The 15,607-nt window shown below is 35.8% G+C and overlaps 2 protein-coding genes across 5 annotated transcripts in view; one reads left to right on the top strand and one right to left on the bottom strand.

Annotated features, from left to right (window-relative positions):
* LOC128991487 (dynein axonemal heavy chain 7) overlaps positions 1–9,501 on the top strand; it is an 80,017-nt gene extending 70,516 nt beyond the window's left edge. The window contains exons 56-58 of the mRNA XM_054414407.1: positions 7,390–7,698; positions 8,166–8,395; positions 9,007–9,501. Coding sequence (XP_054270382.1) covers positions 7,390–7,698; positions 8,166–8,395; positions 9,007–9,265 — 798 coding nt within the window. The 3' untranslated portion in view covers positions 9,266–9,501. The remainder of the gene's footprint in view (positions 1–7,389; positions 7,699–8,165; positions 8,396–9,006) is intronic.
* A 459-nt stretch (positions 9,502–9,960) lies between these two features.
* LOC128991981 (uncharacterized) overlaps positions 9,961–15,607 on the bottom strand; it is a 42,902-nt gene continuing 37,255 nt past the window's right edge. For all 4 annotated transcript variants that reach the window (XM_054415299.1, XM_054415300.1, XM_054415302.1 and 1 more), the window contains exons 3-4: positions 13,415–13,701; positions 9,961–10,960 (exon numbers count right to left, since the gene is read on the bottom strand). In XM_054415299.1, coding sequence (XP_054271274.1) covers positions 10,235–10,960; positions 13,415–13,701 — 1,013 coding nt within the window. In that variant the 3' untranslated portion in view covers positions 9,961–10,234. The remainder of the gene's footprint in view (positions 10,961–13,414; positions 13,702–15,607) is intronic.

The following is a 15,607-nucleotide window of genomic DNA, read 5'->3' as shown; positions in this document are numbered from 1 at the left end:
TTTCTATCTATTGCAGTTTTTACATAAATAAAGATGCAAGTAAAAAAAAAAAACACCCTGTACATACATATATATCTAAATAAATCAAAGGATTTTTTCAGGCTGCCATTGTTGGATTTCGGACGCGGAAAGTACTCTTTATTGGCGTAAAAAACAAGTACTGCACAACTTGTGCTCGAGCTGATACAAGAGGGGAGCCAGCAAAAGAACACACATGCTATAAAAACTGGAGCATGAAACAAAGCTCAACCAGTATGGAGTCATCTCTAGTATGCGAGGGGTTCAAAAAGAGTGAGGAAATGTACAATGTACGGTATGCAAGACTTATTGCCGATGGGGACTCCAGCGTATATAAGAAAATAATTGATTCTCGGCCCTACAAAAACTGCACTGTTCAGAAGATAGAATGCAAGAACCATCTTTTGAGAAATATGTGCACTAGACTCAAAACGATTGCAGCCTCTAAAACCTGCAAACCTTCCGTTTGGCTCAGAAAGAAAATTGGTGACAACTTGTTACGCTGCAGAATGGCAGTAACTAAAGCCACTGAGCACCGTAAAAAGGAAAGGAATGATGCAATCAATGAAGAGGAATCAAGTAAAGCAATCGAAAATCTCAGAATGGATATATTGAATATACCAAGTCACGTGTTCGGCGAACACAAAAAATGTGCTGAGAGGGGGTATTTTTGCGAGCTGGACCCACTACTGCCCGGCCAGATGACAATTTAGTACCTGATCTTGTCACAGTGGGCCTTTACCCATTGATCACTGATGTGTTCAGAGATGTTAGCCGCAACAGCCGCAGCTTACTTGCTGACGTCACTAGCAACTATGTAGAACATTTCAATTCAATTGTTGCCAAATTTATTGGCGGCAAAAGAATAAACTTTGCTGCTAGTGGTTCATATCAGACTAGATGTACAGCTGTTGTCATTCAACACAACTCTGGACTAGCACACTACAAGCTGCACAAACAAATGTACGGTGCTAGTCCAGGGATATTCGCAAAAAGTGTGGCAATGAAGAGGAAGAAGAAGGTGGACAGCCAAAGACAAAGAAAAAGGTGCAGGAAAACACTATTTGATCGGGAAAAAATTGATGATGGAAAAGACTACGGTATTGAAGCACAACGGCCCGATATTGATGAAAATACTATGGAAAAAGAAAAAAGTGATTTTTTAGCAACCTTACAAAAGTCTGAAGCAGAATTCAAAAGAATTGAAAGAGAAACGGTGGAACAAAGCGATTCAAATGAGTGGCTAGAGATTCGCCGAAATCTTTTGACAGCTTCGAACTTCGGGCGTGTTTGCAATATGAGAGCAACAACGGGTTGTGAAAAAATCGTCAAACAAATCTTGTACACCGTTTTTGATTGTGAGGCCATGGCCTATGGTAGGAAAAATGAAGAAGTGGCTCGACAAGAACTCGAAAACGTGTTAGGTCAAAAGATAAGTAAATGCGGCCTTTTCATAGACCGCGACAACCCCTATCTCGGTGCAAGTCCCGATGGCCTTCTGAATGAAGATGGAACTGTTGAAATTAAATGTCCATCTTCTGCTAAGGATATGCCACCTGACGAGGCTATCAGAAAGCGGAAATGTACCTTTTGGGCAGTCACTAAGGATGGGAAAATTGGTGATATAAAGAAAAAACACCACTTTTATTATCAAGTTCAAGGCCAACTTCAAGTCACGAAGAGAAGAATGTGCGTATTTTGCCTATGGACACCACCATCGATGTATATAACCTAACTGGATCGCGCCCTGCCACGAGAGCACAGCGCTGAAAACGAGCCGGCGCAGAGTAGGCTCCCCCCACCACTGGTGGGCAACCACGCGGCGCCGGCGACTGTCTCGTGCGTTGACTGCACTGTTTACATCCCATGTAATCACTGTCGTACTCGTGATGTTAGTGGTGGTATTTTTTGTTATGTCTAATGAAAGTTCTACATCATGCCACAGAGGTGTGTCGCATTCAACTGCAACAAAAGTGCCAAAAAGGGATCGGGAATATCCTTTTACAAGTAAGTACTGTTCTCTTGTATAGTTTATACTATTTATAGTTTCGTGGCATTAGCATAGGTCATTAGAATGCTGTGTTGAAAAATATTTAAGATTAAGTACACAGTAAAAACCTGTATTTAATTTTGTCAAATAGATTAAATATTTTATTCCCACAAAATAAGCATATCTTGTTAAGTCTCTGATTGAATACGTTTTTTTAGCTTTCCGAAAGATCCTGAGCTGCGAAGTAAATGGATATCTGCAACAAAAAGGAAAAACTTCAACCCTTCCAAGCATGCCCGTATATGCAGTTTACATTTTACCCAGGACCAATTTCAAATCCGACCAAACAGCAATTTTGAATTGTTAAAACCTGACGCTGTGCCATCAGTATTCGACTTCCCTCCTCATCTAGCTTCAGCACCACCAAAGAAAAGAAGGATTATAATTAAAAAACAGGTAATTATAACATCATGACATTCATGAACTGTGATACTTTTTAGGTGAAATCGTAGATATACAAAATGTTTGTAGCCTAATTTATTTCCTTACATAGAAATGTAAAATATCCAAAATACAATCATTGTTCATAAAGTGGTGATGATAACAAAGTACAAAAGAACACGTAAATTAAGTAGTGATTGCCCTGTAATTGATTTTACGATGAAAGTTTACTATCGATAAATCTACGATAGCCACACATTTTATTGGAGGTCATGCTGTTTGAAAATTAATAAGAAACATTTCACTAGGACGAAATGAAAATAACACATGTTTTACTACTAGGACAATCAAAATAAAGATTAAAATGAGTGTAAGTGCTATTATAAGCTATAAATAGTTTGTTGTTATAGATTGGGTTTTGCCAGTTTCACTGTGACCATTATGTGTTTATGTTGATAAACATTATAATGTTTACCTATTACCACATGATTAATATAGGCTATTTACAGGACATCTGTGTATCTGATGACATCTGTGTATCTGATGATATCCAGACACCAACTGCTTTGTTGCCGAAACATGACGATTCCTCTCCTAGTACATCAATTATCATTCCATCATGTGAAAAACCAGATGAAATCCAGTGTATTAGTATTACGAACAAACAGGTAAGGGGTTTTTTTAGAAAGTAGGGTAGAATATACAAAGATTCAACACTTAGTTAATATAAAGTCGATAACTTTACTCAGTCATACGTCTTTTGTATTAAAATTTACGTCTATACGAATCTTCATCAATGAACATATTAACCATAGAAACAACATGGAAGCTCTTAGCACGTTATCTGATTATCTTAATGCCTAATACTTTAATTTAACTCTTAATTTTAATATTTTTAGACGCCACAAACACCAACCAAAAATTTGCTTCGACGGAAAATCAAGATTCTACAACAACGGTTAAAGAGGAGAGAAAAGAAGATAAAAACAATGAAAGATGTGATTATTTTATTAAAGAAAAAAATTAATGCTCCAGATAGACTGTTAGAACTATTAGAAGATAAGTTTTCTGGGTTTCCTCTTGACTTAATTGTACATAGTATTAAGAATAAGAATGCTAGGAACTGCAGAAATTTTTCAGATAAAATGAAAGAATTTGCTTTGACCATGTATTTTTATTCGCCAAAGGCATATTCATTTCTCAGAAAAAATAACTTTCTATTGCCTCACCCTGCAACACTGAGGAAATGGATTGCAAGTTTCAACTGCCTGCCTGGTTTTTTGGAGGAGGTATTGAATTATTTAAAAGCAAACTTGGAATCAAAGCCTTTTTTAAAGAATGTAAATCTTACATTTGATGCCATGAGCATCAGGAAGCAAATAATTTTTGACCATAATTTAGGGAAGAATTTCGGTTATGTTAACCTTGGCAATGAAGTAAATGTTGGTGAATCCGAAACCTTAGCTTCTGAAGCTTTAGTTTTTCAAGTTGTTTCACTAACAGGTAATTTTAAATGTGCAGTAGGCTATTTTCTCATTGATAAAATAGGTTCCGATATTTTGTCTAAGTTAGTTAACATGTGTGTATCGAAGTTGCTAGAAATTGGAGTTATCGTCCATAATGTAACATTCGATGGTGCCAGTTCCAATATAACAGCTGTGAAAAAGTTGGGATGCCAATTGCCTGAGAAACCTTATTTCTTTGTTAAGTGTAATGGCGTATCTCATAAGATTTGTGTCATGTTAGATGCATGTCACATGCTGAAATTAGCCAGAAATACTTTGGCGGACAAAGGTACCATTCAGGCAGATGATGGAAATGTTAGTTTTAAGTATATACAAAATCTTAATTCTTTGCAAAAAGATGAAGGATTATCATTGGCTAACAAGTTGTCTGACAAGCATATATGCTATAAAAACAGAAAAATGAATGTAAAAATTGCAGCTCAAACGTTGAGCTCTGGCGTTGCTGACGCTTTACAATTTTTGTTAATGAAGGAACATCCCAATTTTGTAGGTTGTAAACCAACCATAGATTTCATTAGAATAATTGACCAGTTATTTGACATTTTCAATAGTAGAGACCCGTTTGGGAAAAATTTCAAATCCCCCATAAAGAAAGAAAACCTTATGTACATTAAGATGATCTTAGACAAAAGTTTAAACTATTTAAAAAGTTTAAAAATTGAAAACGTCCCCATCTTAGAACACCCTAGAAAGACATTTGCTCTCGGTTTCATTACTAACATCAACACAATTGGCATTTTAATTGATAAACTACTAATTGATCTCAAATTGAATTACATACTAACTTATAAATTTTCTCAGGACCACCTGGAGTTGTTATTTTCATGTATACGAGCTAGAGGAGGAAATAATAACAACCCAAATGTAAAGCAATTTCAGTGGGCCTTGAGAAAACTTATGTTCTGTAACAGTATCCAGCCTTCTGCAAAGGGAAATTGTTTGGTTTTTGACGAACACCATCAAAATTCGGTCATGAGCTTTGGAGAAGCAGCGCGGTTGCATAGTAATGAAACCGAGGACAACGACGACGACTTTGAACTTTTGATTAATCTTTACGAGGATACTAATAGTACATTTAAGGACAATGCATTGTACTATATATGTGGTTTTGTGACAAGGAAGATTATAAATAAAATAGAATGTGAGGAATGTACAAATCTATTGATTGATGACGAACAAAACTTAAGCCCATATACACATTTTACAGATCATGTAAACAGGGGTAAACTAGTCAGAGCCTCGTCAGATGTGTTTAAGATTATAAAGTTTTTGTTTAATCAATTCAGAAGTTTTGCTTCAACCAACTGGGCTAAAATGAATGCCTATAATATATGTGCTTTGGCATCAAGGATGTTTGCTGGCAATGTATTCCGAGGCCACAAATCAAACGGAGATCTTGGTGAAGACAATCATGATCTAATGCTCATTAAAATGATAAGCATGTTGTTTTCTAAAGTATATTGTCATAAAGTGTCAAAAGAAAAAACCTTAAAAAGTAATGTTTCAAACCTCGGCGTTCGGCAGAAACTAAATAAACTTATTTTGTTTAGCCACGTCTAGCAAAATATTGAAAATCTTTCAAATGTATGATTGTTGTCTAGCAAATGATTTCTATTTGTAAAAGTTGTTTTTTTGGTTAGATTAATTAAAGTTATATCAGAACTACAAAAGTTAAGTTTTATTTCCTTTGATTATTCTACACTTGGGAGTTCATTACCGGTAGGCCTACTGAAGTTTTTCTCACTACTGTGAGAGTGAACAATTAATGTTATATAATATAATTTAACGTCAACTGATGTACTATATAACCCAACTGACTGAATAAAATAATCCATATCGATGCATATACATAACATCAAAACTGTGTTATAAATCCAAGACTACCAACAAGAAAGTTCAATTTTAAATATGTGTTCCGGGTCCCTATATTATAGTTTAGATAATGTACCTATGAGAAAAAATTACATACAATACCATACACGAAAAGAGAAATTCATTTAAACATTTTGGTGACAATAAGGAAGTAAAAAAGTGCGATGTGTCGGTGGTCACAATGCTACTTCAATGCTATGGCCCACTGCGGTTGCCCACTTGTGGTGGGGGGAGCGGCGCGGCGGCGGCGGACCGTTTCGTTTACCAGCCGAGCGCGATCCAGTTAGGTTATATACATCGATGGACACCACAGGGAATAAAAACTGAAACAATAGAACGGGATGAACAGTTTTGGCAGGAAGAAATGTTGCCAAAACTAAACAAATTCTACATGAATTGCATACTACCCGAAATCATCGACCCTCGGCATTCCCGGTCTATGCCCATAAGGAATCCTTCGTATATAGTAGAGGCTCAGACAAAATCTAAAGAAAAGAAGGCAGAAAAAACAGAGTAAACTTGTAAAACTATGAAAATGGTTGTTGTAAAACTATGAAAAAGCTGGAATTATTGTACTTGTTTATTGTTCAGTATTGTATTATTGTTCTGTATCAATTGTTGTAAATCGAATTGTTGTAAATGTTTAAAATTACTATTTCAAAGTAAACGTTTTAATGTTTTCTCCACTATAGTCTATACCTTAATTTACAAACCTTATAACCACGAAATATCAAACTTTTCAGGAGAATAAAAAAAACTGTTTTCTACTTTTCCTGTTATATACAGTATACAGTGTTGGGAATTAAAAATAACATTGATCAGCATTTAATTTGATGCTATGAAGTAAATTGTATATTAGCATGAACATAAATGTTTAAATTTAGATCAGTTTTGATTCACCAAAATAATATAGTAATAATAATAGTAATAATCAATAGCTTTTCAATTAAAATACCATACATATTTTTGATGTTTACATAACAAAATAAGTGTAGCATCGTAGGTTGAGTATAAGTATGTTTGTGTAAAAAGACGACAGGTTCATTCGACCCTCAGTCAGTATAGACCATTTCGAAAGGTAGGCACTGCCACTGCCCGTTTGTCAGCACAGCTACTGTACAATGTACTGCTCAAGGTCAGACGCTAGCCGTGCGGGTTGCGGAGCATACAATTGCAGGAGTAGCAGATTGACGATTTAGAACTTGACTCCTGCCGCCTCTTAAAACAAAGGTTACTTTCTGAACAGTCCTCGTTTGTGTATTCCTCCAAGAGCATGTTCAGCATCAAATTCAAATTACCTTGTGTTCCTTGTTTATTGTATAGATGGTTTGTTTGTGTGTATATAATTTATACCTAATTATATGAAGCATCCAGTGATGAATGGATAAAATTCTCTTACCTCTCATTCTTCACTGTATACAAAAAAATCCGCTCTGTTAGTCTATATGTTTGTTTATTGTCGTATTTGTTGTCAAGACCCCAACAAAACATCAGCACTACCCAATACCATTGTAACCTCAAATTCATCATAATTTGTTGCAGCTACCAGCAAATTTTGACCTAGAGAAGGCCATGGCCCGGTACCCAGTGGAGTACACGGAGTCTATGAACACAGTGCTGGTCCAGGAGCTGGAGCGGTTTAACCGACTGCTGTCCAATATTCGCTCCAGCCTCCAGAATCTCCAGAAGGCTATCCGAGGCTCCATTGCCATGACTCCGGAGTTGGAGGCAGTGTGTCTGGCTCTAATGGTATCCAAAGTGCCTGCCTCGTGGCTCAAAGTGTCTTATCCCAGCCTCAAACCACTCGGCACTTACGTAGCCGACTTTCTGGAGCGTTTGAACTTCATGCAGGTATGTGTGTTTTTTTGGTGTTACAATACTGGGAGATACGTGGTACAATAATGACCTTTCTTAGTAAGTTTTCCTCAGTTCATGTTTTCCCTAACGCCACCATTCAATGTGGGGAAATTTCAAGGACAAAATTATGCAATTACTGTAAATTACTAAAAATTGCATAATTTTAAGATACTACTACTATTTGAATGAAAACATTGATGATTGCCACCTTTATATCGTTAAAAATTATGAAATCCTTTTCTGTGATACAGAAATTCACTTTCAAATACTATGAGGTTTTAATTATGGTCCAAGAATATTATAACAGAAACGTTAAGGATCATCAATATATGTTTATGATCCATACTATTTCTGTTCTAATATTGGTGTCATTGTTTGTTTTATTCTAATCTATTTATTTAAAGATACATATCACAAAATAAAATAATACACACTTTTAAAACATGAAATGATATTTCTAGGTCTGGTTTGACCAAGGGAAGCCTGTAAACTTTTGGATATCTGGATTTTTCTTTACCCAAGCTTTCTTGACTGGTGCCATGCAAAATTTTGCTCGTCGCTACAAACTGCCGATTGATCAGTTAGTTTACGACTTTGAACTAATGTCCGCCGATCGTATGAAAATGGCTCCATCTGACGGAGTCTATGTTTATGGCCTGTTCCTAGAGGGTGCTCGCTGGGATAGAGAAAAGTGAGATTTTTAAATATAATTTAGTTTAATATTACTTTAGACTTTAAATATTTAAATGTTTTCTTATGCTCTAATTTATTTTGAAATGTAGTTTGGTGGGTTCTACATGGTTTTGGTCAGCCTTTGTCATACAAAACTTAATACTAAGGGTTAGCGTCAAGTGAGAAAAAGTAATAAAATAAAAGTATTATAATTAATCAACACAAATTAGTGCTTAACCACACATTTAAAGACTATTTCATAACTTTAAAAAATTTCAACTTTTTAACTTTTCCTACTCCCCCATTGCAAATTTTTACCAAATAATACGGGGACTATAATATTGAACAGTTTTTTTGTCGGATTAATTCTTTGGATGTTGATGCTTTGGTCTAATTACATTGTACTATAAGTAAGTAATATATTTTTTTTAAGTTGTCTATTGAACCATTGATTGTATTCAATAGAGGTTTTTTTAACCTGGATACAATTGAGATGTCTCAAGTCACTAAAAAAAAATCAATCGTACCTGACAATGTCCATTACATGTAAATAAATGTTCAGTAATAACAAACTAGTTATTATTCTTATTCCTTTAATGCAAATGTGTCCTTTAACAACGTCTCTGTCAGGCACCGTTTAGATGAACAGTTACCAAAGGTCCTCTACGACCCGATGCCCTCGGTCTGGTTCCGGCCGATGATGCAGTCGCAGCTGAACGAAGGAGCTCGCTATAAGTGTCCATTGTACAAAACTACCGAGAGGCGAGGCGTACTACTCACCACCGGACACTCTACCAACTTTGTCCTTCCGATCTTCCTACCCTCGGACAAACCTGCGACTCATTGGATCAAGCGAGGAGTCGCTTTACTGTGTCAGCTGACTGATTGATTGGTTTCAGATTTCAGGATACGACTAACGCAAGTATTATTAATTTTGGTAATACTGTGCAGGGGAAATTATGTTTTTGTCATTGTCATTGTTATTGATAACAAAGTAAGAATGTGGTTAGGGAGTGATTTTGATTGGAATCCCTTTTAAAATTATTTTAGGTGAGAGTAATTGAAAATATAAATTGTGTGAACAGTAATTAATTGTAAAAATAAATACTAATATGTAGCTTTTTGAATGGGAAATTGGCATGTTTATTTTAGTTATAAAAGTGTTATGCTGTTTACCTTTTTTACAGTATGTTGGTTTGTACATTTTGTTCTATGTTTAACTTTTCCTCCATTTATTATGCGAGAAAGTCAAAATACATTGAAACTTAAGTATATTGTAGCTGTAGGTACTCTTATTTGGGATTATTTGGGTCAGCAATGGCTATTCTTTGAACATTTTGGGACTTGGACATTTAGGAAGACTCTAGTTTTGGACTATGGGACATTTTTAATATTATAATTTTGGGCACAATGAAACTAGTTTATGGTCCTGGAAACTATTATGATACTTTGACATTATTACCCTCCTTACTTAAGTTTTTGACACCATGAAACCTTTCTAAAACTATTGCTTTATGGGCATTATGGCACTCCTTAATGGTCTAGGACATGGCGACCCATGGACAATAATAAATAGCACACATATTATAAAAATAAATAAATACTTTATTGGTCCTTTTACATTAATATCAGCTGGTAGCTAAACAACTATGTCTGACAGCTAAATATCATCTCTATTGAAGAAGCTGCAGTGTTTGAAATAAAAAGAGTTTAAAAGAATCCATTATGAAGAAAAAATACCATTGCTTAAATAGCAAGCTAAAAAAATCCCTCTTCTAAACTTGGCACTCTTTTACTTCTAATTTTTCTTCATTGTGCTTCACCAGTGAATAAAAATACATTTTTTAATACTTCCTTATCAAATAAAGCCTTTCTCTACAAATTCAAGCACAAGACTTTTGACTCGTTGCGAATACATTAATGAGAAACTATCACAATAAAAATCAGTGCGACCCTGGGAATCTTTGGCACTGTCGGTTATACTAGGCAACACTAGAAAACTCATGAGAAGTCCGTATAAAGCGTGGCTCTCAATTTCGTCTAAAATCTCCTCTAAAGTAACAGTAGGTGAAGACGGAGCGATTTTTTTCATAGTTTCTGAAAGACTTTTGTGATACACTTTGATTAAATCTTCAGAATACTCTCTCGACAGACCCGGCTCTAAACTTGTGTGTAAAAAGTGTAAAATATCGTTAGCGAGAGAGCTGTACCGGACCACTTGCAAGTCTGTTAGTACGACGTCATCGATTTTATCGTTTTTATAACTAAACATAATGTTGTTTATCCAAAAGTCACCATGGCAGATTACGCTGAGAGGTTCTCTTGGTGCGGCGAGCGACACGAGAGTACGGAACGTCCGACCGCGTAAACTCTGCAGCATTTGTACCGCCTCGAAGATAACCATTTCCGGGCATTTTTTGAGGCTGGATATGGCGAGTTCCAACGCACTCTCTAGTGATGCACCGAACACTGGGGCCGCCTCGGGTACAAACACTACCTCCTGCACTTGTGAAGTAACACGGTCGAAGGCACTTTTGTCTTGATGCTTCAGAGAGAGTGATACTGCGTGGAACCTTCCTAGAGCCTAAAACAGACAAATAAACTATGAATCATAGCTTTTACAATTGTAGATACTATAGAGTATATAGATTTTTTAAATACATTTTTTCCTACCTTTTATCTAGGCTAAGCTCTAGTTTGGGATTGTTTTTCACATTACTTCAGGCTACATAGGTCTAAGGTTACGGAATTATCACATAGTTGAAATCCATTGGTGATTGGCAGGATTTGAAACCAGTGCCTCGGGAACTAAAGTCTCTACCACTAGACCAGCTCACTCCCCAGATTAAATGGTTAAAAATGCAGGGTTTCGTAAAACACTGGTGAGGTTTGATTTTTAAACTAAAAACAATAAATGTTCTTATACACAATTATATACTTTAGTCTACAGGCACCCATACCCATTCAAGTCTATTTAGTCTATTTAAAGCCACAAGCTGCACAACATTTCCTTTGTAAGTGAAGACCACATATTTGATTCTTTCTCTCGGATGAGCAACACTTTTATTTTCTCTAAGACTAAAAATGACCATGACCAAAACCATAGAGTCAAGTATAAACTAAAAGGCCATGCCACCTGTACCAACCCAATTGTTTTGTAATCCAGCTACTAGGAGGTCACGAATTGTGGATAATTATAGGGGTGCACTGTGGATGCGATGCTACCTGGTGTGGATTAACGCCCGCACTAGTGAGTACTACGACTATCCAATTCGGAGCAGTACTATCCTAATAACTAGACCAATTCGTTAATTACGAGGAAAAACTGTGGTTCGGATTCCACAATAAACTGTAGGTCCCTTAGTTGCTATTAGCTGTATGGGCTATTAATTAACAGCTGTGTCTAAGGAACATGTCGGCCTTAGTCACTAACAAGACTACAAGATCGCGCCACTCATCCTACAGTCATCCTTCACTCATATTTGGGTTAAAATACGCACATAGCGGCATCCCCATCTTAAATAATTGATAATTGATAATTGAATCTATTTAAAAGTGTAAGAAAAAAATAACCAAGTAGTTACAAAAATAAACAAACATATCTTTAAACAGCAGGTATAAATAAATGGTTTAAACTAACAGATACAGGAGTAAACAGACTGAAATTTTGATTTTTATCATAACAGTTTTATTTACCACTAAAACCCCAATTGTAATTTTTTGAAAACCCTGTATTTTGCTACAATTGGGACAGTAAAAAATGCAGTTAAAGAAAGACCAACTTTGACTTTTGTCAGAAATAGACATCCTATACTCAGGCTAAACATTTATTAACACTCAACAATGATTTTAGACTGTGTAATATAGAGCAAAGAGTTAATGTGGAACTTGATGTTTAAGTAAACATTGTACACTCTACAGTGTCAAAATCTCAAAACAGTGAGGAATTACATTGTCATTTCAAGTCAGACAGCTTATTCCAAACGGTCGAGCCCTAAGCTGGGATTTCTGTGTGTAGTCTACATTTGAGTGGTTTCAGAAAACAGTTTGTCCTCTAAGTGGTTAATAAGACACACTCAATTAAAACCACTTTTAAAACACGTCTTAAATAGTTATTATTGAATGACATATTAGTCAATGGTGGCATGCTTTTTGTTAATTTGGGATTAAATTGAAGGGAGTTTGTTTTAGACCACATATATTTAAGAACCAGAATTTATCTTATCGGTAATTTTAAATGTTGTATGGTAAATATTCTATTAGTTTATGTTGAATACGTAGTAGAAAGGTGGAATATTTTCTAACGTTTTTAGAGCTGAGACCGCTAACTGGAATTACCTTGCAATTTTAGTAGCCTAAACAAAAAACCTCTAAATACAAAATTTAAGAGCATAAGACTTTCATGGTCACAAACAATATTGTAGTCTTTGTGATAAAACTGTGTCAGGTCATTTACAGGTTACATTAGCTGGTGTTTTGGCTCCATTGCAGGTAGACATCATCAGAGCGGTAATCTTTACAGTTGGTTTTAGTTCTCCAACAGAGAAGCAAGGAACAGTGATACACTCCATGGTACACCTAAGTGGTGTCTAGGACTAGTGCTGGTGTCTAGGGAAAGGTTCTGCACTGGCCCCCTCACCCTCACGCTACAACGCTCATGGTGGAGGAAGAGTCTGTGCCCTGTGCGATGGGAATTCCCACACAGTGCTCCCCATCAGGCTCTTCCTTGCTCGCCACAAGTATATTTCTGCCGCAACATACCAGAGCTGAAAGGGCACGGTTGTCCCATGCGAGTGTTTTTCCTATATACATTACTTCTCTGTGACTCTATGGTTCTCCATTACTGTAATATTACTGTAAGTAATGGCAATTTGCGACCCGAAAGGCCAGCTCAGTTTACCTAATACATAGTTTTACTCCGACGTAAAAAAATTTGAGTTTAAAAATCGTCGCAGTAGTGACCAAAATTTAAAAAAATTTTCAACTTTTGACTAAAATAAAATGTATTTAAGTATTATACAACTTTTTTACAACCCACCTGTAGTGCAGCCGCAGCGTGGTCGAAGTCGAGTCCTTTGACTCTGTTCCCCGTCGTGAACCCTAGGCTGACCATGTCCTCCAGTACAATGACGGAGGTAGAGGCGTGAAGGCAGATGGGGGTGCGAAGGAGAGGTTCACAATCTCCTTCGCCGCATTGAAGTAGCGAAGGCAGAACTCTGCTGTATACCACTGCCTCATTGCAGAACGCCGGGTCTCGCTGCGCCGGGTGTCTTGAACTGTGCTCTGGATGTCTCTTGATCAACAGAGTCTTGGAGAACTCATTGACTGAAACAGTTTATATATTTAAAAACTTTATTGTATTGATTATTCCTATGTTATACATTCTACGATATAACCTAGTTTTGGTGAAACAGGTTGTGCTAGACCTAGCTGGTCGGGGTAACGCATAGCTAAATCAATCAGGGATTGACAAGATTCAAACCCAGGACCTTAGGGAATATCCCGTGTTCTACAGCTAGACCTGCTCCTGATTAGAATAATTAGTAGCTTTACCTGTACTCCTAAAGGATATGATGATATAACTAAAGTTATACCACTAAATAGGAAAAATAGTTGTAATATCATCTTTATAAATTAATAGGTAGAGTATTTAACCAAATGAGAGTAAATAAATGACACCATGTTGTACAATATTCATCTTTAAAAAGGTGATAGGTATTTGAAAGATAACGTTTGTTGGAAAACTAAAGAGAAAATAATATGGTACACTTTTACTATTCTAATAGCATTTTAGCATGTAGTAGGCTCATTAATTTTATGTTGACTACACATTAAAAAAAGCCAAAATATAGGTTACACAAATTTGCAATAAGAAAAACTGTAGATATTTGAAGACAAAATTCCAAAAGTACCAACAATGTTTGAGCTGTTATAATTAAAACACAAATTCTAAAGGTTATATAAAACAGTTTTTTTTTGTTTCAAGTCAAACGTCAAATATAAATTAAAAATGCAACTTGGGACTGTGGACAAAGGTAAGAGGGGCGTTCAAATAAGGACAAATTTAAATATCTTTTATGTTCCAAGATGAAACATGAATGTAACAAAAGATTTTCATTTTGAAGGCAGTTGATTTAGAGACGGAAATATTTGTTATTCTTCTTAGAATATTTCCAAGCCCACTGGAGACTAAATGAAAGGTTAACTCTACAGAGACTTTTTTACGTGGTAGATGTGTTTCAAATTCAAAGACGAATGTTCAGCTAATTGTATTAAAATATTCAAAACATTACATTTTTGTCAACACTGTACTTCAAATCAATGTATGAATGTTTCCTACATGAAATTGGCAAACTACGTTCAGTTAGTAAGAGTAGTAAAAGAGGGGAAAAATTAGTACATTTTAACTAGCACAATCTTTTCAAGCCAAAACACAAATCAAAACAGGTTACAGATTTTAAATGGGATGAAAAATCCACACTATTCAACATCAATGGTTCAATCAATGGAATAATAACAAACACAGATATAGTTTAAAGAGGTATTTTACATTGCTTATTTTAATTGCAATGACAAAATGCATTCAGTGCAATAACACGTCCCAATAAGCTATGTTGTTATGTTTGCATCATGCAGATGTGCATGTAAGCAAGTGCTCATGTTAGCATCTGGTGGGGTAGGGGGGAAGGATGGGGGTAATGTAGCATGTATGTATCGTAAGTCACAGAGGCTTACGAAATTACAACATGGATACAGGATCCAGGGGTTGAGAAACCTTCTTGTTGTAAATCTCCTTTGCAAGTTGTTTGGTTTCTAACTTTTCCCCCCGATACATAGTATGGAGAAAGTGTTTTCAAAATTTTCCAGTTTTTGTTTTGGGTGGAAATATCTATTTTGGGTCTTCCTGATCCCAAAAAGTGGTTTTTGAAGAGATACCTGTGTGTGTGTACGTACGTGTACAGAGTTTAGAAAAGAGGTTTAAAACTCAAACTCAAAAAATTTTGACAAAAACAATATTTGTTCTTATACTATTTAATGTGGTTGAAAGTAAAAGGGTTTTTGGTAAACAGGGAGAAAATCTTTAATAGTTTCAACTACTAATTGTTAAACATCAAATTTTTGTAATGATTAGTTAATGCTGGGAAATCATAGAAAACAGGATTATCCTTAATCGCCAATCCGTGTGAAATATCGACTGTAAGCTCGCTAAACAGTGAGGTCATTACAAAAC

The sequence above is a fragment of the Macrosteles quadrilineatus genome, unplaced genomic scaffold, assembly GCF_028750875.1.
Source record: "Macrosteles quadrilineatus isolate MER2022 unplaced genomic scaffold, UCM_ALF_1.0 Scaffold_4__1_contigs__length_99947679, whole genome shotgun sequence".
Lineage (NCBI taxonomy): Eukaryota > Metazoa > Arthropoda > Insecta > Hemiptera > Cicadellidae > Macrosteles > Macrosteles quadrilineatus.
This window is presented reverse-complemented; position numbering and strand designations above follow the sequence as displayed.